The sequence below is a fragment of the Palaemon carinicauda genome, chromosome 6, assembly GCF_036898095.1.
Source record: "Palaemon carinicauda isolate YSFRI2023 chromosome 6, ASM3689809v2, whole genome shotgun sequence".
Taxonomy (NCBI): Eukaryota; Metazoa; Arthropoda; class Malacostraca; order Decapoda; family Palaemonidae; genus Palaemon; species Palaemon carinicauda.
In genome coordinates, this window is record NC_090730.1 from 82,978,134 (window position 1) to 83,004,112 (window position 25,979).

A 25,979-nucleotide genomic window follows, 5' to 3' on the forward strand; every position below is an offset into this window, starting at 1 on the left:
GGGGCAGGAAGATTCTTCCCTACGTTTCTTTTATTAAGATTACTATGCTACATTGTTCAAAGCCCTTGGCGCTTACCCAATAGGGGAAAATCTACCACGATACATTGATTCTCTGGTATTCTTCCATCAGGACGCCATGGCTTGAGCCCAAAAAACGGATTTTGAGCGAAGCGAAAAATCTATTTTTGGGTGAGATAGCCATGGCGTCCTGATGGACCCTCCCTGCTACTTCGTCCAGTTTTTAGGTCCCGCCCTGCTCTGCTGTATCATGGTGATCGGCAAGCAACTGGCTTCAGGATGAAGACGGACGTGACGTCATTTAAGCAATGGCGCCCGTTTGTTTACGTCTCGAGTACCAAAAGTAGCCACGGATGAGATTAGCTATGGAACGGCTCCCAGCTATTCTCCGCCCTTACACACCGAAGCATTAACTCTGTTCGGGGTGTAGATAGCTATGTGGCGCGTTAATACATGCGTCCCCTGTTGATATACGATGTCTTAAAAGGGAAACCTTTAGGATACTCGCTCCAGAAGTTAGAATTCTGTGATAACCTGTGGTTAAATTCTCTGGGAATATCTTAGTAGTTATTTACCCAAGGAAGCTACCAAAAAGGAACCTTCCATCAGGACGCCATGGCTATCTCACCCAAAAATAGATTTTTCGCTTCGCTCAAAATCCGTTATTTGCTCCAACATACGATCGTTTTAACATACGAAGTAGTTTCTGGAACGAATTAAGATCGTATGTAGAGGTATCACTGTATATATATATATATATATATATATATATATATATATATATATATATATATATATATATATAGTACACTACAGATACATATATCGTAGCCTATACTTGAACTTAAACACTGTAAAAATAGTGAGGATGGGTCTATTCCAAATTTGCCAATTTGTATCTCATACATTCATTTAGCCAGCTTCTTTTACATTACATTTTATTTTCCAAAGGGATGGTATCGCCTGTAAATAATGATAATTTCATACCAAAATAGCTTAACCTCTTTGGACACGGCCATTGCATCAGCAATGGAGTGTTTAAATGCTGACTTTACAACAGTTGTTGTAGCACTGACAACAGGATTCTAGGCGCCCCATACCTATATACGTGCAAACTGGCCATCAGTTCAAGAGAACGGACGACAAGATTTTTGACATTTGCTTCAGTTCATCCGATTGCCTTTCTGGTCTATCTTCGGTTCAAAATACCCACATACATGCTCAAACTGACCTGGTTAAATCTTGTTTCCTCAGTCAGCCAGTCAGTTAAAACTGAGCATGTATGAGGGAGCTTTAGGGTTTTCTGGGGTCAAATGGTCACCTCTCTTACTCAATCGTCCTCCAAAGGAATCCAAACAAGTAGAGTCAACAGGCAGGGAACAAGATGCCTGAGTAAGAAGTTTAGATTTCTTCACCTTCGAGGAATACCCCAAAGGAGAAGAATTCCTTGTGGACTCCTTCCGCCGCCTACCAAACAGCATGGCCACTCCCGACATTCGTTACAAGGAGACTTCTGCAAGTATGAATGGCCCCTGCACGCACGATGAAGGACGCGAAAATCCGTCGCTGCAGCCGGCAAGAAGGTATAGCAAGGGAAACCTTCCACGCGATGACAAATCCACATCACGATACACATGCACTCCTGAAAAGAAAAAAATTGCAGTTTAAAACCAAGTTTGTATTTTAATATAATGGCTAACAGGAAAGTGTGACGGCATGTCCGGTCTCTACAGAGACAAAATAAAGTGATGTCACATAACTGCTATGGTTTTATGAGTAGTTTCAGCTTTTGCCAAAATATAGATCCATAGTAAAGAGCGAAAGGGTTTGTGCTAGGTGTTGGAACAACTATGAAACAACCTTTACACACTGCTCACTGTACTAAATACTTCCATTTCTACTTTAAAAAAAGTTTATCACTTAACAATGAGAAAGAGGATCTTAGGTCTCAATTACTTGTCATTTTTAAAAATAATCCAAGTTATATGAAGGTATGGCAATGATATTTAGACAGACAGAGTTAATACCCTTATATCAAAACAATCAAAACCTTAAAGTAATCTCTGGCAGCTTACCAGTACGTGGCTCAACAGTTTTGTTTGAATCCTTGTCGATGAAAATAAACCTTCCACCATCAAAGCTGTGTCCATAGTCTGTTAGATATAACAAGGATGTATAGTGGAAAGATTTGTACGTTTCCTGAAAGAAATGTAATGCATATGAAAAAAATACCAAAAAACTATCTAGATTCTAGAATATGAAGACGAATTATTACAAATCAATAGGCTATAGTAATCAAATCCATATAAAATGTTAAAAACAAAATCTTATTAATAAAATTTCTTATTCCTATATTCACCTGATGTTCGGATTGCTGCTTCTCCAGAAGCTCAGTTTAATCGACATTTAGCAGTAAAAAAATTTTGAACTTGAAATTTTCCCATTTTCTTCCCCTTTAATAAACACAACCTTAGTAAAGGAAGGAACATTCTGGCGATAAGTGCTAACTGATGTGCCAATGCCTTTGTCTCCTCAATTTTGAAGTCAAAATTATATCTATTCTTTTGATACCATGAAGCAGTGGTAAGAAGGATGGGTTTATATAAGAACAGGTGAGAATAGAAATAAGAAATGAAATCTTATTATCAAAATTTTGTTTATTTCTATTAATCTCCCATAATGTATATACTACTGACTCCCACACTGCTGGAGGTGGGACACCAGTGAAGGTAAGAGAGAGGATGAATTCAATTAAAAGTAATATACCATGGCTAAGATTAACTAACCAGGTCTAGATTAATCTTAATAAACCATCCTAAAATACTAGACAAAAAATTGTTTATTAGAGCTATTTAAAATATCAGATTGTTACTCGTCTCTAAACGATAGTTCTTGATCTAAATGATACTTTTGATTGACACTCAACCAATTATTAAATCAAAACCCTATATACTCATAGACTAGCTCCACTGCCACTACGAGGTTTAGGACCAGGATTCTTTAAGAAAAAGTTTACCGATAACTGACTTGGTACGCCATTGAGATCTAATTCTCTATGATCTACCGTGACCCAACTGCATACTAAATTACGGACATTACCTCTAATAGAGTCAATCGTTCTTTATCGTGTGTTCTTTCTTTGGGGTTTCAGTTATACGCGACCAAGGAAGGGATTTTGACGAAGGAAAAATCTATTTCTGGGCGAGAGACCTGTGCCGCCCAGTGAAATGCTCCTTTAACATAATTTCTAAGGTAAAAACTTGCTATGAATTTACCAGAGAAAAAATAGTCTAGGAATGCTAGGTTGAACCCAGCTCGCTCACCTAATAAGGTGTCGGTATAATTAACTGGGGCGTGATAATTAATCACAACCAGAGGAATCGTACCATTTAGATATCTCCTCTCAATATCCCTGTACAGCGAGGTGCCGTTCAAGACCTAGCACCGTCTACTACCAACAGTCCAACCCACGCTAGTGACGTCACTCCTTATAGCACCCAAGATTGGGGCCCAAAAGGGAGGTGAGGGTGGGTTCACTGGGCGGCACAGGTCTCTCGCCCAGAAATAGATTTTTCCTTCGTCAAATTCCCTTTTCTGGGCTTAGACCTGTGCTGCCCAGTGAAATAGTGCCAGAGAATAAGGACCCAAACTTGACACAATACCTGAGGGAAGTAAAAAATACAAAATATTACCAAACGTGATTTTAATATCAGAAAAGGATATACAGGGTATCCCGAGGGTAAGTACTGTACTCTCAATATTAATAGTGAATAGTTAAATATAATAATGGCAAAAAATCCCATACTAGGGATGGCAAAAAGACAGGCAGATAATGCAGATCAAATAAATAACATCATGATAAATAACAAAAGCAGCTCATGGAGAGTAAGACTAAATACAGGTATAAAATAAAAACAATTCGTAGTAATTGAGATCCTAACGAGTTATCAAATAATATACCATAAGGGTGTAGTCAAGAAAAACAAAACCAAAACTAGGTAGTAACAATAAGTAAGGCAGGTAGGAGAGAAAGAGGATAGAGCAAGATGTTGTGATTAAGACTCAGTACCATCAGGAGGAACGACATTCCTAGCTGCTACTGTAGCAAATTTTAGAGCTTCCAAAGGTTTTAGGTAGTGGCGTTTAAAAACTTTAGGGGACTTCCAGCCTGTATATTTCGTAAGTTCAGCAAAATTCATGTGGTGGAAGAAATTAATTGAAATAGCAACAGCTCAAATATCATGGACATGGGGAAATGATTCAGGATTAGCCTGTTTAATAAAATAAAGGATTTGTTGCCTGATTCCTTTAAGGGTAATGGTTCCTCCATTTTCTCTAACAAATAAGGGTCCTGTGTTTGTAATGGAAGTTCCAATGGAAGTAGGCTTTCAGGGTGGTAACTGGACACAAGGATGGATCCTGAGGAAGTGGAACAATCTTCCAGGGAGACCACCTGTTCTGAGGGTCCTCATTTTTAGCAAGGAAAACCTTTTTAGGGAAGAGAAGGACTTCTCCCAAAGAGAGGAATTCAATATGACCTGAGTCTCTACACAAGGCAGAAAGTTCTGAAATTCTGGAGCCAGAAGCGAGGCTCAGTAGGAACAATGTCTTCCTTAACAGTGCCATGTAATTGCAGGCTTCATTAAGAGTGTCAGAGGCCAGCTTCAGGACATCATTAAAAAACCAGGAAACCACACTAGGGCGAGTTGATGGATTTAATCTGGCACAAGCTCTCGGGATGGACGAGAAGTATGAATCCGTAAGGTCAACATCAAAACCAATATGAAAGATCTTTTTCAAAGCTGATTTGATCGTAATGATGGTGTTGGCTGCTAGGCCTGATTCAAGGAGAGTTCTGAAGAAGGTCACAGTTAGATTCATCGTCATCTTTTCAACCTTTGAGTCCTTTAAAAACTTTGCAAGTTTTTTAACAGCTGAGTCATATTGACGGAGGGTGGATTCCCTTTTGTCCGATTCCAAGAATAGGGTATTTAGAGGGTCAATATTTGCACCCTTTTGAGCTGCAAATTTCATGAAGTCCATAAAGTTAGGGCACTCTGAATTCTTGAGGAAGCTAACACATTGCGAGTTTGTACTACTTGTGTTAGTATAGGATTGGGAATCTGCCGAGGGCAGAGGCCCAGTTCCAGTAACAGAGGAAACCAATTGCTCTTGGGCCAGTTGGGGGCTACCAGAGCTACTCGGCCTCTGAGAGACCTGAGTTTGTCCAATACTTTCAACATGAGATTTATCGGAGGGAACAGATAAATCCTCTTCCAAACGTTCCAATCTAACGACATTGCGTCTGTGGCATGAGCCCGAGGGTCCATGTTGGGGGCCACGTAATATTGTAGTTTGTGGTTGGATTCCGTCGCAAACAAGTCCACCTGGAGACCCGGGACCTGAGATAAGATCCATTTGAATGACTGTTTGTCTAGGGATCATTCCGACTCCAGCGCAGTTGTCCTCGAAAGTGCGTCCGCCACTACATTCTGCACTCCCGTAAGGTGGACTGCTGACAGATGCCACTTGTTTGATGTTGCCAAGGAGAATGTTGCTAACATGACGTGGTTTATGTGGGCTGACTTGGAGCCTCCTCTGTTTATGCAGTGGACTATGACTGCGCTGTCTAGAACCAGCCAGATGGGAAGGTTCCTGGCTGGTTTCACTCGTTTTAGAGTAAGGAATACTGCCATGGCCTCTAGGACATTGATGTGAAATTGTCGGAATACCGTCGACCATAGTCCCTGAACTTTCTTGTGCTGGGAGTATCCTCCCCACCCTGTTAAGGAGGCGTCTGTGTGAATGACGAGTCCTGGGGCCAGATATTGCAAGGGGACTGACTTCGATAGGCTCTTGACTTTCGTTCATGGTTGAAGACTTTCTCTCAGGATTGGGGGAAGTCGAGCTCTTTTGTCTCGACGCTTCTTGTTTGCCCTGGAGCGTCATACTCTGTTTATGTCCTTTAGTTTGGACTTTAGGACAATGTCTGCTATGGAGGTGAACTGTAAGGAGCTTAGAATTCTTTCCTGATTCCTTCTGGACGACAACTTGTCCCTGAGAAACCGTTTCGTGTTCTTTGCTATTTCCGTTCTCTTGGCTTTGGGGAGGCATAGCGTATGGGAGCGTAGGTCCCATTGTAATCCCAGCCATTGAATCTTGGTCTCTGGGACCAGGCGGGATTTGTCTAGGTTGACCTGAAACCCTAACTGTCGAAGGAAGGTGAGAACCTTGTTCGTTGCCGTGAGGCAATTCTTGACGTTGTCTGCTCAGACGAGCCAGTCGTCCAGATAAGCCACTATTTGAATCCCTTGGATTCGAAGTTCTTGAATTACCGTCTCTGCTAGTTTGGTGAAGATCCTGGGCGCTATGTTGAGTCCAAATGGCATCACTTTGAACGCATAGGCCTGTTTGCCTAGTTTGAAGCCTAGGAAAGGACGAAAGTGCCTTGCTATTGGAACGTGATAGTAGGCATCGGTAAGATCTATAGAGGTGGTGACGGCCCCACGGGGAAGTAAGGTCCGCACCTGAGAGACGGTTAGCATGTGGAACTTGTCGCAACGAATGAAGGAGTTCAGACGGGACAGGTCTAGGATTACTCTTCGCTTATCTGAGCCTTTCTTTGGCACGCTGAACAAGCGACCTTGAAATTTTAATTGATGGACTCTTTGGATTGCGTTCTTCTGCAATAGGTCTTCTGCAAACGATCTTAGTTCCTCCGGTGGAAGTTGGTAAAAACTGGTCGGTGGAGGGGGCCCTTTTATCCAGCTCCCCCCCAGACCTTTGGAAATTATGCTGGAAGCCCAATTGTTGAACTTCCAACAGTCTCGAAAGACGTAAAGTCTCCCTCCTACCTGGAGATTTTCAATGGGCTGAGGATGGTTTGCCTCCTCTGCCTCCGCGGAATGCCTTACCTCGGTTGAAACCCTTTCTGCCACCTCTGTTGCGAAAGGCACCTCTGATGCCAGAGCCTCTACTTTGGTAGCCTTGGAAGGAACCTTGGGACTCGTAGGTGTGGTTAAAGGCAGGGGAGGTAGCATATGATGTCGATGCTACCTGAGCCTGAGGGACCAACACGTACTGATGTTGAGGTTGTCCCTTCGAAGTAGAAGGTTGGGGTTGTGCAAGCTGAAGAGGCTGTCTGTTCTGGGAGGAATGGAAGGGCCTCAACCTCTTCCTGCCTCGGGCAGAGGCGCCAACTGGTTCAAACTTCCGCTTGGGGACTAGGCCCCATCTAACTTTGAGGCTCTGGTTGACCCGAGCTGCCTCGCTGAGCACAGAGTTTACTAAATCCTCCGGGAAGAGATCCGGGGCCCAGACCGGGGCTTTGATGAGCCTATTAGGCTCATGCCTGATGGTAGCCTCGGCTAACACGTGTCTCCGGCAACGGAACCTAGCGTTGAGGAACTCAAACGCATCAACTACTAAGGTCTGTAGGAGGGATTTGGTAAGAACTTTGAAGAGGGATTCCTCCTCATAGGTATTGGCGGTCATCTCGGCCAAAGTGGCTGAATTAATAGATCTGCTCAGCCTGAACCAGGCCTCGAATTCGAGGCGGATTAGTGATTCCGGGATCTTGGGGAGGTGTTCGCTGAACTGTGTGGAAGCACAGTCAGCACTCAGTTTGTCTGCCGTAAAGGTGGCCGGGGCGTTACGCCAGCACTCATGGTCACCTGGAAAGAGGAGGGAAGTCAAGTCTGTCTCCCGGAGCTGAGGCAGAGGCTTTTCTTCCTTGGCGGACTGGTAAGCAATATCCATGATCTTAGTGACGCATGGAGTAGGGGTTTGTTCATCAACCACAAACATGGTATAAAAACTCTTGTGGGGCGTGAGCATTGTGTTTACACAGTCCCACTCGTTTAATGCCCGGACCAAGGTAGACTGGGCCTGTTCCTTGGGATAGATGACCGTCTCCCTAGGGACTTTATCCAAGCGGATCAGAGCCTCTTCGGTCAGACAGGCGAAGCCGGGGAAGGGGAATTGGAGTCCCGGCGGGTAGAACTCATAGTCCTCAACAGGCCGGGTGCCAAAACCCTCGATGGTGAGCATGCCATCTGTAAAGGGAGAATGCAGAGCCATCTTCCAGGGGTTGTTTTTGGTGAATAGTGGGAGCTTGGAAGCATCAGGGATGGGATATTGCTGCTGTTGTGGCAGCCCCGAACGCATGAGGCCTTGCACCAGGCTCTCAATGTTTGAGATCCTCTCGGTGAGGGATGACATCATGGACCCGATCTGGGAAAGAAGTTCCTTAGAAAAGGCTTTCGGGTCGAAGGGTTCTGCCGGGGCGGGAACGGGTGCCGACAGGGATACCGGACCCTGAGGGGCCGAAGATAGGGCGGCGGAGTCTTGGGGGACTCTAGCGGATGAAGTCTTGACCGACTTCGGGGGTTTTGAAGACTTACGAGTCTTGAACAAAGGCTTACGGTGAGCCTTAACCTTTGGGGTAACTGGGCGGGGCTTGAAATCAGCCCCGGAGGTCCCCGGGAAGCCCTGAAAAGAAGAATGAGCTGAGTTAGTAGAAGAAAAAGTCGGGCTAAGGAGAGGAATCTTAGCCCGGGACCCACCTGCCTCACCTACCTCACTACCTACGTTTGGTTCGTCAAGAGCCACTGGTTCTATGTCTAAGTTGAGGGTAGCGACGTCTTCGGTAATAGTCCCGGCCGTCTCCTCCTGGCCTGAGGCTAAGAGCAGGGACTCTATCTTCTCGATAATGGGGTCCGCCACATCCTTGGGGACCGCAGCCGATGTCTTGGCGTTGGGGTAGGTGAGGGAACAACATTCCTCCGAGAGAATGTAAGGCTGTTTCGGCTTTACATTGCGGGCGAACCCACCGATCCAGACCTTGAGGGTCGCCAGGGCTGAGGTCTTAGCCGACTGGGAGCTCTGAAAGAGAATAGATTATTACTGAAGGTAAGTGGTTTCCACAAGAGAAATAAAATAAGAAAGTTTATGAATCTCTTTGCGAAATAAGGTCACCAAAATGACAGAGGTTAAGACAATGTAAGTCTAAGATTAACCGTAATTCCACTTACCAAGTCTGAGGTGAGCGTGGAAGCCAGCTTATAGCAAACAACTCAATTGTCTGGGTGCCAGACGGCCAATCCATCCGCCAGGATAGCACAGTGAGCGTGTGATCGACAAACGTCGTGGCCACAGGGTTGGTGAAGGGCCGCCGAACAGGCTGTCATCGCACAGCGTACCGTCTGTAAAATAAAGTTACATAAGTATCCCGTAGGTAAGCAAGAGGAGCCCGGGGGCTCCAGGAGCTTAAACTACACTGCTATAGCAGTGGCTGAAACATTCTTAAGCCGTAAGGGCGATAAAGCTAGAGGAGCCCGGGGGCTCTGGGAGCTTAAACTACACTGTTATAGCAGTGGGTAACACATTCTTAAGCCGTATGGGCGATAAAGCTAGAGGAGCCCGGGAGCTCCGGGAGCTAATGTACACCGCTATAACAGTGGGTAAACTAATCTTGAGCCGTAAGGGCGATAAAGCACTTAATATGTAACAGCTTAATAGAAAACAGGATAAGTCAATCCGTAACAATGATCATATGAGGGGGAACAGTCGAGTAAAAGAAAACATATATATATAAATATATATATATATATATATATATATATATATATATATATATATATATATATATATATATATATATATATATATATATAAGATTAATCGTCAAATGGTTAGGGATATACGTTGGCTCCGGAGAGACAACTGAGAGAGCCCGGGGCTCGTATTAACCTACCGGGGTAGGCGGGACTAAGGGGAAGGGTTACCAGGAGTCATAGACTCACCGACGGGCTCAGACCTTAACCAAAAATCGACAAAATAACTAGGTCCGGAAGCTATGAACGGGGATCTCGTAGATAAAATTATTAACATCGAGTGGGGTCCGTGAAGTGCAGAACGCCACACGGGGAGGGTGAAGGGAGGGATCCCATAATAGGTCCTTGAGGTGCGGAACAGAGAGGTAGCATCCAGGAATAATATATGTATATATAAGACATGGAACCCAAACCATAGCAGAAATCCCTCCCGCCGACCGATGGCCAATCGGGGCAGCGGGGAGAAAACGGCTACGGTGGATACTATAACATATAGCCTCTTAAACGCTTGTGAAGGAGCAAGGCGATATCCCCGGGGAGGGGGGGGAAGAGTGAGAGGGTACGAGAGGACTCGACCCGCGGAACAAAACGGCTGACTCCAAGGCTCGAAGAGCGAGAGGCATCCCTGAAGTAGGGGGGGGGGAGGCTATCACGTGGATAGAGAGACCAGGCGTACCAACCTGGTCGAATAACCACGACATATGAATGATCAAAATGGAAAGACAAAATAATATAATATAATACAGTATAAAATAATATAATATATAATATAATTGATATGGTATAAAATATAATGAGTAGGAAAGCATGCGAATAAGATAGAAAGAGAAGGACGCAAGCGAGAGGCAGGGAGAGCCGAACCTTCCAGCGCGGGAAGGACAGAGCTGGCAGGGGGGGGGGGCCACATAACACAAAGTCGATGAGGTGCCGACATAAAAATATAAAAACAAACTGCCTCGCGAGAGTCCCACTCTAACTAAAGCAACTACTAGTCGTAATAGAATGTAATGTATCGTTTATGAAAACGTAATAACGTGGAAACATAAAAAAAAAAAAAAAAAACTAGCAGCGCCCGAAGGCGAGCAGGCATGTCAACCTAACACAAACTGTGATACCGTAGTACCATAACAACTGTATCGTAATTAACAGGATAATGAAATACCATAACAAAATAAAATAACACGGGATGTGAACCGTGAATTACCCAGAAAGGTTCAAAACGAAAAACAATCAGTATGGAGGACTAATTGTAAAGCGTTAAGAACGAGAGAGAGAGGAGGTAGCCAGCCGCCATGGCGGTCCCGAAGCGGAGCCGTGAACAGTGAAAATTAAAAACTGTGATAAAATAACAACTAAGGGCAAGGCTACCTCCCAAAACTCAAAACTCATAGATCTGGTACTTAACTTTGACGGAGTGACAGAAGATTCCGACATCATGATATAAATCTTGGGTAAATCCGGGAAAAAGCACACACCGAAAAAAGTGAACCGCTTAATGCAAGTGCTATTAAAGGAGTGTTGTCACTAGCGTGGGTTGGACTGTTGGTAGTAGACGGTGCTAGGTCTTGAACGGCACCTCGCTGTACAGGGATATTGAGAGGAGATATCTAAATGGTACGAGGCCTCTGGTTGTGATTAATTATCACGCCCCAGTTAATTATACCGACACCTTATTAGGTGAGCGAGCTGGGTTCAACCTAGCATTCCTAGACTATTTTTTCTCTGGTAAATTCATAGCAAGTTTTTACCTTAAAAATGATGTTAAAGGAGCATTTTACTGGGCGGCACAGGTCTGAGCCCAGAAATAGCGCAATACCTATTGAATAAAAATTCTCACATACTGTACATGATAAAATTCCCCCTGCACAATGAAATTTGAAATAAACCAGATTTTGATTAAACTGGTGTTCCATTTAACTGTATCCAAAATAATAATGCATGTAATATTCACATTTAGTATGGTAATCATATATATATATATATATATATATATATATATATATATATATATATATATATATATATATATAAACAGAGAATTATAATTATTTCCATTGTTTACATTCATACTTTTCAGTCAGCTGATCAACCATGCTTAGTCCGCCATCAAACTTCATGTTCGCATCAAATAGCTCCCTTATTTTTAAGGCATGCGCCAAAGGATATTTCATATTTACGAAAAGAAACAATTATTACTTGATCTATCATTTTCCAATTAGCATACTAATTTCAATAGCTATATTTGAAATACTTCTAACATATTTTATTTGCTTGTACTATTGAGTTGAATGCATAAAGTTAGCTGGAGTTTCCTCCCTGTTGCAGATGCACAATATTCTATAGGTTTTAGCTCTATGGTGATTGATCATGAAGCTTAGGAAATTATTTATTGTGGCTCTGTCAGTGATTATTCAATATAGATTTTGAAAAGATTCAAAGATTTCATTTCTTACAGAGAAAGGCAGGTGGATAGAGCTAGCAAGAGAGAGAGAGAGAGAGAGAGAGAGAGAGAGAGAGAGAGAGAGAGAGAGAGAGAGAGAGAGAGAGAGAGAGAGAGCTAATATAGTAATGAGAACTATATGAATGCATTATATGAAAATTATGATTGCATAAAATAAATTGATGCTTATATAATACTATATTAACTGTATATAGTAGACTTTGAATAAGTTATTAAATAGAATAAACAATACTCTTTGTCATTAATTCATATTTGCATCATCTGATTTGATAACACCCAAAATACTTCGATTGTTAAAACACAACCAAAATTGAACAACCAAAAGTACATAAATGTTTTACTAAAACGCACGTATCTATTTAAATAATCGCAATTTTCTAGAACGCAATAATATTTTTGAAACAAAATCGGATATTTCAAGCTACTATGAGAGAGAGAGAGAGAGAGAGAGAGAGAGAGAGAGAGAGAGAGAGAGAGAGAGAGAGAGAGAGAGAGAGAATCTGCTGTTGAGACTCTACCATAGAGAGTTATTGGGTCCTCTGACTGGCCAGACAAAACTACATTGGATCCCTCTCTCTGGTCACGGCTCATTTCATTTTTGCCGACACATACACAGAATAATCTGGCCTATTCTTTACATATTCTCCTCTTTCCTCGTATACTTGACAGCACTGAAATTACCAAACAATTCTTCTTCTTTCAAGAGGTTAACTACTGTACTGTCATTGTTCATTGGCTACTTTCCTCTTGGTAAGAGTAGAAGAGCCTCTTTAGCTATGGTAGGCAGCTCTCCTAAGAGAAGAACACTCCAAAATCAAACCATTGTGTTCTAGTCTTGGGTAGTGCCATAGCCTCTGCACCATGGTATTCCACTGTCTTCAGTTAGAGGTCTCTTGCTTAAGGGTACTGTGATGTGCCGAGAGAAGGTTGTGACTCAAAGACAGGATGAAAGCAACTGAGTAGTTTTATTACAAAACACTCGCCTTTATATACAAAAACTCAATGCAACAGGAAATTTCCTGTTCAACCGATTAACAGTTAACGGTGAGAAAAACAGGCAGGTTTATTCAGGTTCTTTTTAGTGCGAGGGGAGAGCGAAGATGCAAGCATAATATATACACAAAATGAAATGTCGTTACTATGTACGATTGTGTGACACATGGTTGGTACATGGCTCCCCCCCTAAAAATGACATACTGAACATGTTTAGAGAGGCGAACTCTAGGCGGGTCATCTGATAGGAGATAGGCAGGTTTTAGACGATCAATGGAGATCCAGTCTTCTTTGCCATGAATGTTTAGTAGGAATGCTTTCGGACTGCGTCGGATCACAAGGAAAGGGCCCGTGTAAGGGGGCGTTAGCAGTGGCTTGCTAGTGTCGTTGCGCAGGAAGACGTGCGTTGCAGATTGCAAGTCTGTCGGTATGTGATGCTTCACTGGGGGCTTGTAAGTCTGGCAGTATGGAGGAGGATGTAGATGGAAAAAATTCGGCAGGGACAACCAACGGGTTGCCATACACCATTTCAGCTGCCGAGACGTCGAGGGCCTCTTTAGGAGTGGTCCTTAGTCCCAGGAGGACCCAGGGAAGCTGAGTAAACCAGTTGGAATCCTTGCAGTGGGACATCAAAGCTGCTTTGAGGGTGCGATGAAAACGTTCAACCATTCCATTGGCAGCGGGGTTGTAGGCAGTTGTCTGATGTAGGGTGATGCCCAGGAGATTCGCTAATGATGTCCACAATTGAGAAATGAAAGTGGTACCCCTGTCAGAAGTAATATGCTCAGGGATACCAAATCTTGCAATCCATCCTCAGAGTAAGGCAGATGTACAAGAGGCGGACATTGCAGTTTCCATGGGAATGGCTTCAGGCCAACAAGTGGAGCGGTCAATGAGGGTAAACAGGTAACGATGTCCTGATGTGGGTAGGGGGCCTACAACGTCGACGTGAATGTGTGCGAAACGACGCTGAGGTTGAGGAAAGGTGCCCACTCCTGAATCTGTGTGTCGATGTACATTGGAAAATTGGCAAGAAGTACAGGCGCAGACCCAATCCTTAGCATCCTTAGAAATGCCGTGCCAAATGAACTTCGTCTTCAGCAGCTGTGCAGTAGAACGGCACAAGGGATGTGTAAGGCCGTGAATGAAATAAAAAACCTGCCGGTGCATGGGAGCAGGAATCCAAGGTCGCGGTCTACCAGTACTGACGTCACTGAGTAGGTTGGTGTTGGAGTCTTCGAGGGGAAAATCTTCCCAACGGAGGGACGTGCAGGATGTCCTACATGCTTGATACTCTAGATCCTGTCGTTGTAATCCAATCCCAGTTGAACGGCAGCCAACGTGTTTCTTGACAGGGCATTGGCAACGGGATTCATTTTCCCAGGGACGTATTGAAGGGTGCAATTGTATTCTGCCATGGCGGAGAGATGTCGGCGTTGACGGGCGGACCAGGCGTCAGAATGTCGAGTGAAGGCGTGCACCAGAGGCATGTGGTCTGTCCGAATGACGAAGGGCGTACCTTTTAAGAAATGGCGAAAGTGACGGACAGCCAAGTGCACCGCCAGCAATTCGCGATCAAAGGTAGAATAACCCGATTCTGCCTTGGACAGTTTTCTGCTGAAAAAGGCCAATGGGCGGGGCGAGCCGTTGACCACCTGCTCGAGTACTGCACCAATAGCGACGTCGCTGGCATCGGTGGAGAGAAGGTGAGGGGCATGTGGGATAGGAAAAGTGAGAGCCGCAGCGGTTGATAGGGCCTTCTTTGCATTGCAGAAGGCCGCTTCTTGAAGGGGACCCCACTTCAGGTCCTTTGGCTTGCCCTTGAGGGAGGCGTAGAGGGGAGCAAGAGTGGCGGCAATGGCTGGCAGAAAACGGTGATAATAGTTGATCATGCCCAAGAATTCCTGCAGAGCTTTGACGGTCGAGGGCGCGGGGAAGTCCTGAACAGCTGCTACCTTCTCAGGGAGGAGGTGGACTACTTCAGGAGTGATGCGGTGCCCTAAGAACGACACTTCGTTGGCGCCAAAGGTACACTTGTTGTACCGGACTACAAGGCTGTTTTGTTGCAGGCGGTCGCACGATGCGCAGGTGATGGAGGCGTTCCTCTTTTGAGGAGGAGAACACAAGTATGTCGTCCTCATAACATACACAGAAGGGGAGGTCCCCTAAGATGCCATCCATGAAACATTGAAATGTGGCCCCAGCATTACAAAGGCCAAAACAGGAGTAATTAAAGGTGTATGTACCAAACAGAAAGGTGATAGCGGTCTTGGGGATATCTTCTGGGTTCATAGGCACCTGATAATACCCCTTCAGGAGGTCGAGCGTAGAGAAAACCTTTGCTTTGTGCAGGTAGGAGGTCACGTCAGGGATGTCTGGGAGAGGGTAGTGATACGGTTCTGTTTGCATGTTCAGGCGCCTGTAATTCCACCACGGACGGAGGGAGCCGTCTTTCTTCAGAACGATGTGTAAGGGTAACGACCATGGGCTGGAGGCCTTTTGGCAAAGGCCCATTTCCTCCATTTGGCAAACGTCTGTTTGGCGGCTGCCAATCGTTCCAGTGCCAGACATCTGAATTTTGCGAAGACTGGGGGTCCCATCGTCTTGATATGGAGATAAATACCGTGCTTGGCAGGGGCCGTTGGCGTTTGGCGAAGTTCTGGACGGAAAACTTCTGGGTACGACGTGAGGAGATGGGCGTAGGCATCCGTGGGTACGCTGATGTGGAGAGCGAGGTTGAAGGGGGCGGGTTGAAGAGGTGTTGACAAGTACGAGTCTGCGTTGACCAATCGTTTGTGGGCGACATCGACCAGAAGGTGGAAATGAGAGATGAAATCCGCACCGAGGATTGACAATGTGACGTCAGTAACGAGAAACTTCCAATTAAATTTACAGTTTCCAAACGATAATGTGAGGTTCTCGTAACCGTAGGTTGGTATCGCAGATCCATTGGCAGCTACCAAGCGGACGTCGGCAGACGTAGACAGACTACGTCGTATCCTGAAGAGTTCCCTTTGGCAAAAGAGAACGACAAGCACCCGTGTCTACCAAAAATCGCACGCCCATTCCTGCATCATGTAAAAGGAAAAGATTAGAAACACGGGAGGCCACCGCCACGAGCGATGGCCTACTTACACGTTTTTTGGCCACTAACAATCCTTGGCACATTTCTTCGTGGTTGCCCCGAATCTGTTGTGGTAGTAGCAAAACTGAGGTGGATGGAAGGCAGTAAGTGGCTGTAGAAGACGTTGGTTGGGGCGAGAGCGAGTGGTGGGTGGTGGTGGCTTTGTCACCGCTTCGGCACATCACGGGGTAGGCGTGTATGTCCTACGGCATTCACGCCAGCTTCGGTTGACATTGAATAGGCGTCCTCTTCGTCAGGGGTGGAGGCGTTGATGGAGGTCTTGAAGTGGCTGTCCATAAGGGCGTCGGCTCTGGTCATCAAGTCCTTTATGGGTAAACTATCGACATCGGGTATGACAGCGCGTACAGGTTTGGGTAAACGGCATATCCAAAGGGCAAGAAGTAGGTTCACCTCACGAGGAGAGCCGTCTGCGGCAAGTTGCAGGCGTGAGATACTGGTCATTTCCCTGAGGGCGAGCGAAGCCCTTTGGTCCCCTAACAGATGTTGAGAGAGCAGAAAAAGCTTTGCTATACGGGCGGCTGGCGACGGCGAGTACTGCTACAGAAGGTATGTTTTGAGGGCGTCATACGCTATTGGGATGTCTCCTTGTTCACAAAGCCAGTCGGATATTTCCGGGAAGGTGTCCTCGGGTATCGCCGTAAGAACATAATCTGCTTTGGTTGTTGAGCGAGTCACGCCCTTGATGCGAAACTGGACTTCTGCGAGCTGAAACCCAGCAAACGCCTCTCCGCTGGCGAATGACGCAAGTTTCAATGGGGCAGCCCCAGCGCCAACTTCCGTAGAGTCCGCCATAGTACCAATGACGGAGGGGCGAAGGGCGGTGGAAGGCGGGAGGAGAGAGTTGACTTCCGGGGTCACCAATGTGACGTGCTGAGAGAAGGTTGTGACTCAAAGACAGGATGAAAGCAACTGAGTAGTTTTATTACAGAACACTTGCCTTTATATACAAAAACTCAATGCAACAGAAAATTTCCTGTTCAACCGGTTAACAGTTAACGGTGAGAAAAACAGGCATGTTTATTCAGGTTCTTTTTAGTGTGAGGGGAGTGCGAAGATACAAGCATAATATGTACACAAAATGAAATGTCATTACTATGTACCATCATGTGACACACAGTTGGTACAGTACACTCGGGCACACTATTGTATCTTGTTTCTCTTCCTCTCGTTATTTTGAAGTTATTTTCAAGTCCTTATAGTTTATATATGAAAGAATCATATTAATGTTATTATTGTCCTTAAAATTGTCTTGTAGTTTTTCCTTATTCCATTTCCTCACTGAGCTATTTTTCCTATCGGACGCCTTGGGCTTATAGCATCCTGGTTTCCCAACTAGGGTTACAGCTTAGCAAGTAATAATAAAAATCGAATGCACTGTTTTTGTTTGTTTCTTTAAAATAAACAATTATTACCGAGATATATTTCTGTTTAAAAAGTATAAAAATCAAACAATGTTAATTTCAGCAATGTTTACAACTTCGTCCATGAGATTATGTAAACATATCACCTACCGCCTTGGCAAAATACATACAGTATAAATAATCCTCAAGGATTTTTTTTTCACTGTAAAAATAAAAATAATTCTTATTTTCATTTTACTTAAAATACAACAACAGTATATGATTATACTGATCACATATGTTCTTTAGTCAATCTTTCCAAACTACTAAGTAGAAATAAATTATACGACTATAAAAACGCCGAGAGGCAAAACAGCTGTTTACTGTTTTTTTTTTTTTTTTTGGGGGGGGGAGGGTCGGTTCTTGTGGCTGTATTATTATTATTATTATTATTATTATCATTATTATTAGCCAAGCTACAACCTTAAGTGGAAAAGCAAGATGCTATAAGCCCAAGGGCTCCAATAGGGAAAAATAGCCCAGTGAGGAAAGAAAATGAGAAAATAAATAAATGATGAGAAAAATTAACAATAAATCATTCAAAAACCAATAACAACGTCAAAACAGATACTGTATGTCATATGTAAACTATAAAAAAACTTATGTCAGCCTGTTCAACATAAAAACATTTGCTGCAACTTTGAACTTTTGAAGTTCTACTGATTCAACTACCTGATTAGGAAGATCATTCTACAACTTGGTCACAGCTAGAATAAAACTTCTAGAATACTGTGTAGTATTGAGCCTCATGATGGAAAAGTCCTGGCTATTAGAATGAACTGCCTGCCTAGTATTACAAACAGGATGGTCAGAATTGTGAAAAATCTTACGCAGAGAAAACAAATTGAAATGCAATACACATTTATCATAATCTGAAATGGTGATATCTTGATTTATTTAAAACACGGTGCTTTCTATATGAAAGTATGCTAACAAATCCAACAGGGAATCCAATTAAAAATCAATAAACATTTATAGAATTGCTTAAGGGAAGTAAATCAAGAACATACCCTACTTGACTACCCACAGAAATGTCTCATCAGTTAACCAACTTTGCAATATCTGAATTAAAATATTTTTGTTCATGATGAGTAATGATGGAGTCAAGACTTGAAATCAAATTGAAATCTAAAACTTTATTATTCAACTCATGAGTTATATAAGTCCGCATGTCTCTGCATTATAGAAGGTTTAAGGACTAAACGGGAACCCAAATTATTAGCCTTTTTATGAATCTACGACAACAATATACTGTATCAATTCTATCCACTATGAAGCTGAGAACGGAGCGATAAAAGAGTCTTAAAAGTAGCTACTTCTGGGGATTTTGAAGAATAAGAAGCTTCCAAATTTACTTTATTCAAATTATTAGGGTATTTATCATCAATAAGGTTATGTAAGGTTTGAAAAGGAGGTAATTCCTAACTTTCAATGTTTGCCTACGTTTCCTTTACTTCACCATTCGGTAACACATGTTGAACTGAAAGGAGAATCAGCTGATTTCCCAGTTTGTTTACATCTGGAGTGAAAGGGGGGTATGCTGGACATGTGTGTGGAAGAATCATTTTGTCAGTAGATATTATTGCTTACATTCACTTGCAAGTGAATGGAACACACTACCAAGCAATACATGATTCAAATTATCTAATTTAGTTGAAAGTATGTTCAACTGAACAAGATTTGAGGGAATCACGCGATATGCAAAACTTCATTCACCTCAACACAATTTAAGAGATACATATGATATGCAAAACTTCGTTCACCCTAACAAGCAACTCTTCTAGAAAGGGGCTCCAAAATCAAACCATTGTTCTCTAGTCTTGAGAAGTGCTACAGCCTCTGTTCCATGGTCTTCCACTGTCTTGGGTTAGAGTTCTCTATTCTATCTTATTTCTCTTCCTCTTGTTTTTTTTTAAGTTTTCATAGTTTATATAAGAGAGATTTATTTCAATGTTACTGTTCTTAAATATTTTACTTTGTTCATTACTTCTCCTGTAGTCTGTTTATTTCTTTGTTTCCTTTCCTCAATGGGCTATTTTCCCTGCTGAAGCCCTTAGGCTTATAGCATACTGCTTTTCCAACTAGGGTTGTAGGCTAGCTAGTAATAATAATAATACTGATAATAACAATAATAATAATACTAATAATAATAATAATAAAAATAATAATAATAAGGGAATCATCTGATATGCCATGCAATCCACCTACTTAATACCATATAGTTAAAGCTTACTGTAGCGAGTGGAGGGATATTAGGATTCAAACTACCCACTTGGTCTACTCTGTCATAAAAAAAGATGTCTTATAAAGTGACTAGAATTGTGGCATTAAAAGGATTTAGCAGCAGAAAGGTCTAAAATTATTTAAAAATTCGGGTGGGTAGGACCAGTTAAAAGCGCTTAAGAGAGGATTCACTCAACATCAGAACTAAGGTTTCTTCTTGCACTTCAAACTGTCAAGTTGATCAGCAGACATTGAAACATAATTTTCCATTAGAGGTATCGTGAGGGAAATGCAAATCTTCATAACTTATTTAAATCATAGTATTGCCCACAACACGATACACAAAGGGAATGCGGATCTTGATCCCCCAAGAAACAATTCCAGTGTACTCTTATGCTTAGTAATAAGAAAACAATCTGGAAAGCCTCTGAACAAAACAAAACTGAGAAACTGGAGGGACAAAGACATTGGAGTGTCTGTAACCACTTACCTCTAGGATGTTTCTTTCTTTACTATGGGTATGAACATCAGGGGAGTGCACATAAATAATGGCATTATTATAAATCTAAAATTACATGGAACAGCCAAACAATACTATACAAAACAAGTATAGTTGACCTGAATATTATTCCATGATTAAGTACACAGGAATTTCTTGGTACAGAATAACAACTAAAACAGGTACCAACAACATGATTGTGAAAAAATAATGGCTTTAACAAAAACAGGAAAAAAACCTAACTGTACTGTATATCTTTAATTACTTAGATATGAAATAACTGTGTACAAACTTTAACATCAGTAGATTCCCTTACTTGCATAGAAGATTCATCAGTATCACATTAACCCTCTATATACTCTTGGCCACAAACCTTACACCTTAAACTTTCTTTCTCTCCTCCTAAGTTAGTATTATGGAGGAATAAGTGAAAGTTTAAAGTATATGGTTAGTGGCTTAATTGTTCCAACACATATTTAACTCATTTTATCAAGTAATTTTTCATCTCCGAAGATTTCTAAATAATACACAATTTCCATAAACTTTCCTTCCAGTATTGCTTACCACTTACAACACTCTTCATAAGCATTCACATTAAAGGTAGTTAAATTTACTTACGTTTCTGTTTTATCAGTAAAGCTTCTCACCCTTTAAATTACCCTTGAACATATTTTGTATCGGAAAACCATTTCATCTCAGCTTTTGCACTTTTAAACATTTTATCCACATCCAATTTTCAGAAAGGGTAATTTGCTCAATCAATACCGTGAGTTAACTTATTTTTCCAATTCAAGAGAAATCTTTTGTTGTATAACATTGGTAAGAAAAATCATTTCTAAAATAAAATTACATCTATGAATCAATAAAACATATATATAGTCAGACTGCATGACTTTACCTTGTCAACGTGTGGATGCCAATATTCATCATGGACAGTCTGTGGTGGTGCAGAAATTATGCGAGAAAAGAAGGTTGGATGAGTTAAGTATAACTTGCCCTTATTGATTCCAAAATGATCGGCAATAGCATCATGTATCTTGTTTTTCACATGGCTGGAATAAAAAATTATAATGCTCAATAAAATTGAAAAACTCCAATAACAAATAATTCATTTAGCACAAATTCCAATCTATTCATAACCATTGGTTGTGGGAGCTCCTTTTCCAGAAACACTCCAGTAAAAAATAGCTTGTTGTTTGCAAATACACACTTCAATGTACCCCTACAAGCACACAACAAAGATTTCTTGTTTCATTTTACACAACTAGCTCTTGAAGAATTTGCCCGGCCCCATATTATTTTTTTTTCTTACCAAAAACACTATTTATTCTTGCCCTTTGCATATTTTTAGGTGATGGTATTTTCCATAATTTTTCCAAATGTCATCGGTGGCGCCCACTCGTGTCCGAGTATTGGGTTCTGTCGTTAGCCATCAGCCTCCTATCTATGGGGTGGGTGCTTATGCCTGATGTGGCTGTTAAGTCCTAGTCTGTGGTGGAAGAGTCGCGGACAGTGTTCACAAGGGAGGGTAGGTGGTGGGCGGGGCTGTTCTAATCGCTCTCTCCTTCTTCTCCTCCTATCCTCCTCATTTTGTCTCCTCCTCTCCTCGAAGTCCACGGTGCCATGGTGTACTGTACTTCTCCAGGTTTTCCTGTCCCTGGCTGTTTCTTCCCATGAGGAAGGATCGATGTCAGTTAGAGCCAGGGTGCGCTTTAGTTGATCTTTATAGCGCATTTTCGGGGCTCCTCGTGGTCTGGTGCCCTGGGTCAGTTCTCCGTAGAATATTTTCTTTGGGAGCCTAGATGGATCCATCCTATGCACGTGTCCTATCCAGCGGAGGCGGTGGTGGATGATGGTGGCCTCCACGCTGGTCAGCGAGGCACGTTCTAAGACTTCAATGTTGGTGTGTGGCTCTCCCAGGGGATTTTCAAGATCTGCCTCAGTTTCATTTGTTGGAAGCGTTCTAGGTTTTTAATATCGTTTCTATATAGCGTCCATGTTTCACATGCATACAGGAGTGTGGAGAGGACTACTGCCCTGAACACCATTATTTTGGTGGTCATTGTCAGTGCGTGGTTGTTAAATACGCAGCAGTTGAGTCGGCCAAAGGCGGAGTGGGCTGCCCTGATCCTGTTCTCCATGTCCTTTTTGCTTGTGGGAGCTGATGTTAGGATGCTCCCTAGGTAGGAGAACTGGTCCACCTGTTCTAACGGATGGTTATTCATTGTGATATTGAAGTTTGGGAGCATCAGTCTTGGTGGATGTTGGACGAGGGTCTTGGTTTTATCTGTGTTGACTTGCATCCCAAAACGTTCGTAGGCAGAGTTGTATGCATCAGCTAACGACTGCAGGTCCTCTGCCGTCTGACCTGGGGTGGCATTGTCGTCAACATACTGCAGTTCTTGCACTGCACACAAGGTGGTCTTGGTTCTGGCGCGGAGTCTGGCGAGGTTGAAAGCGCCTCCATCCATGCGGAAACGTAGGTCGACTGAGGGTGTGTCTGGGGGAATCTCATTGAGCATTGCTGCGGTGTATAGCGAGAAACACGTTGGGGCCAGAACACAGCCCTGCTTCAGGCCGCCATTGATGGGGAATGGGTCTGAAAGAGAGTTCTGGTGGCAGACTCTCCCAACCATTCCGTCATGGAGGGCACGCACCAGCTTGACAAAATCGGGTGGGCAGCCATATCTTTTGAGGACAGCCCACATGGCAGGTCGAGGTACTTTGTCGAAGGCCTTTTTCAAATCCCAGAAGATGAACATTATGGGCTGTTGTTGTTCGAGGCTCTTCTCTTGTAGTTGTCGCGCACAGAAGATCATGTCTATGGTCCCGCGGGAAGGTCGAAAGCCGCACTGGGACTCTGGCAGGACGTCTTCTGCGAGAATAAGGAGGCGGTTAAGGAGAATCCGAGCGAAAATCTTACTCGCGATGCTTAGTAGTGATATTCCCCGGTAGTTGTTACAGTTCTCCCTGTCTCTCTTCTTAAAGATGGTAACGATGTTTGCATCGCGGAAGTCACTGGGGAGGGTCTTGGTCTCCCATATTTTCAGTATAAGGAGCATCAAACGGTTCCTCAAACCGGGGCCACCGTGAGTGAGGAGCTCCAACGGGATGTTGTCTGGCCCTGGGGCTTTGCCGGGCTTCATGCGCTGCCGGGCCTTGTTGAAGTTATGGATGGAGGGTGGTAGTGCCATCCAGTGACGGACGGGATGCTGCGGGGTCATTCGCAGGAGATCGTCTGGGGTGTCTGCTTGGTCATTGACGAGGTTCTCAAAGTGAGACCTCCACCTGGCCAGGATGCCCTCGCTGTCGGTGATGGTCGTGGCCCCATCCGCGTCCTTCAGGCTGCCCACTGATGACCGTGTGGGACCGAATATTTCCTTTGTTGCTGCATAGAAGCTGCGCAGGTCACGTTGGTCAGCGAAACTCTGTATTTCTGCAGCTTTTCTTTGCCACCAGGTGTTCTGGGCTTCACGGATCCCTCTTTGGCAACCAGCTTCAGCCACCTTGTGAGCACATTTGTTAGCTGCTGTTGGTTGGTTTTCCAAAGTCAGGCGTGCTTGTCGTTTGGTTTCAATGAGAAGAGAGATGGTAACATCATTCTCATCAAACCAATCCTGCCGTTTCTTGGTGGTGTAGCCTAGTGCCAAATGTCATAGTACTGAGCTAAATACGTTTTCTAAGAGTGTTGCCTTATCTTGACTATCAGTGAGATATAATGAGTTTTAAAAAATGATATCTATTTGAATCGTTGTTCTGTAAAGTAGTAATTTGGTATTTAAGATATTAAACTATGTGATGAATTAAGTACTTAATTACCTATATTTTACGGTGTCATGTTTCTGTTTTTGCTTGACTCAGTATTTTGTATTCTTTTCGACCACATGGTATGTTGGTGGTTCTGGGTTTTCAGCAATCCTTTCTTAATGTCCAGTGATTACAACTTTGTGAAGTTTTCTTCAGTATGTCTACGGCCCAAATGCTTAATTTAGATGCACTTCAGTCATTTCTTCCCTTTCCGTTTTAGTATTTTTCCTTAGCTTTGCCAAGAGACCTTAATAAGCTAGCCTTAACTGCATCTTCATACAGAAAGGTTGGAACACACAACAAGTCTGATATAATTATTTGTCTGACACTAAAGAACGACTGTAAGCCTACTCTTTTTGTAATCTTTGCAATGGGCAGGTATATTACCCTTACTCAATTTGTCTTCTATAAAGTGTTGCCAAAGTATCCAGGAATTTTTATAAAAGCTGAAGGTACTATACAAACCCTAAAACCTCAAGCTCAGGGAGCCTCTTCTTCACCTTCTGGTATGTCTTCATCTTTCACCTGCTTCAGCTGCTTCTACCAAATAAAGGTATACTGCTTTAGGTACTATAGGTCTGAACTCCTCCCGATCAATATGGGTACAGGGCTATTTATTCTTGCCCTAGTAGAAACAAATGGAATTAAGTTTAAGTAAAATTTTAGTATGCCTAATAATTTACATTCCACTCCTGAGAGAGCATATTTTTTTTGGATTTGTCAATGAAGTACCTAATGTTAGTAGACGGGGAACTCGATTGAGTTTAATTACAGCACTGTGTACAAAAGGCCTAATGGTGGTTTTCCTTGTATATTAGTAAAGAAACAAAGAAACCCCATTTCATGAGTTGCACATTCCTGACAAAATTAAGAAATGCACCTAATTTCACATTCAATTACACTTGAGTGTACAGTTGGCATCAAAACTGATGCAACAAATTGCAAAATTCATCATGCGTAATTTTCTTGAAACTCTCGTGGGGCTGCCAGTTAGTATATATCATTCCAATTATTGCCATCCTTTTTATCTGATAATAAGTACCAGTCATTAAATGAAGAGCCACAGAAGGCATTTCCATAGTGAATGGTCAATGTAACAATGTTAGTTCAATAATTGTTTATTAAAAAAAAATAATAATAATTTCCTCTAGAAATATATGCGTATGTCAATGTGTGATATCGAGTGTTCACCATTCAGTGGCAGCAGAAACCACAGAGTGCATGACCATTGGCCTAATGTGACTGTAAATTACTTTTATAGCGTTATATTGAAAACTATTATGATTTGTTTTTATGAAGCACAAAGAAGTTAAGCATCTGATTAAATTAAATTTAAATAAGACACAAGCTGTTGTGAGAAAAAAAACTGATAAATCCAAGTTACATGTGCGTTTAACTAAATTCTAGAAAATCTAGCACTCGGGCATAGCTCGAGTATTAGATTTTCTAGAACACACACACACATATTACGTAAAAATCACAGGGAAACGTGATTCTCAGATGCAAAAGAAACAGAGGGAAAATGAATATAAGAAACTAGTCAGGACTTTAGCTTATATTTCCAATTTTAACTTTCCCTGTGGTTCTTTTGCATACATATATACACAAATGCATATATATATATATATATATATATATATATATATATATATATATATATATATATATACATATATATGAAATACATCATGAAATGTATATCTCATTACATAACCTACATACTGATACGTGAGAGTCAGATTCAACGATATGCTTTTAACGTATTCCTACTAAACAAGTTTATAGATTGTGGTAAACCAAGCACATACTTATAAAGCTC

General features: G+C 42.6%; 1 protein-coding gene and 1 pseudogene across 1 annotated transcript in view; both read right to left on the reverse strand.

Annotated features, from left to right (window-relative positions):
• Positions 1–2,061: 2,061 nt before the first annotated feature.
• The window catches only part of LOC137643119 (2-oxoglutarate and iron-dependent oxygenase domain-containing protein 3-like), a 443,146-nt gene continuing 419,228 nt past the window's right edge, over positions 2,062–25,979 (reverse strand). Inside the window, exons 5-6 of the mRNA XM_068375966.1 lie at positions 21,252–21,405; positions 2,062–2,217 (exon numbers count right to left, since the gene is read on the reverse strand). Of these exons, the coding sequence (XP_068232067.1) occupies positions 2,062–2,217; positions 21,252–21,405 (310 nt within the window). The remainder of the gene's footprint in view (positions 2,218–21,251; positions 21,406–25,979) is intronic.
• Positions 2,290–8,238, reverse strand: LOC137642320 (uncharacterized; annotated as a pseudogene).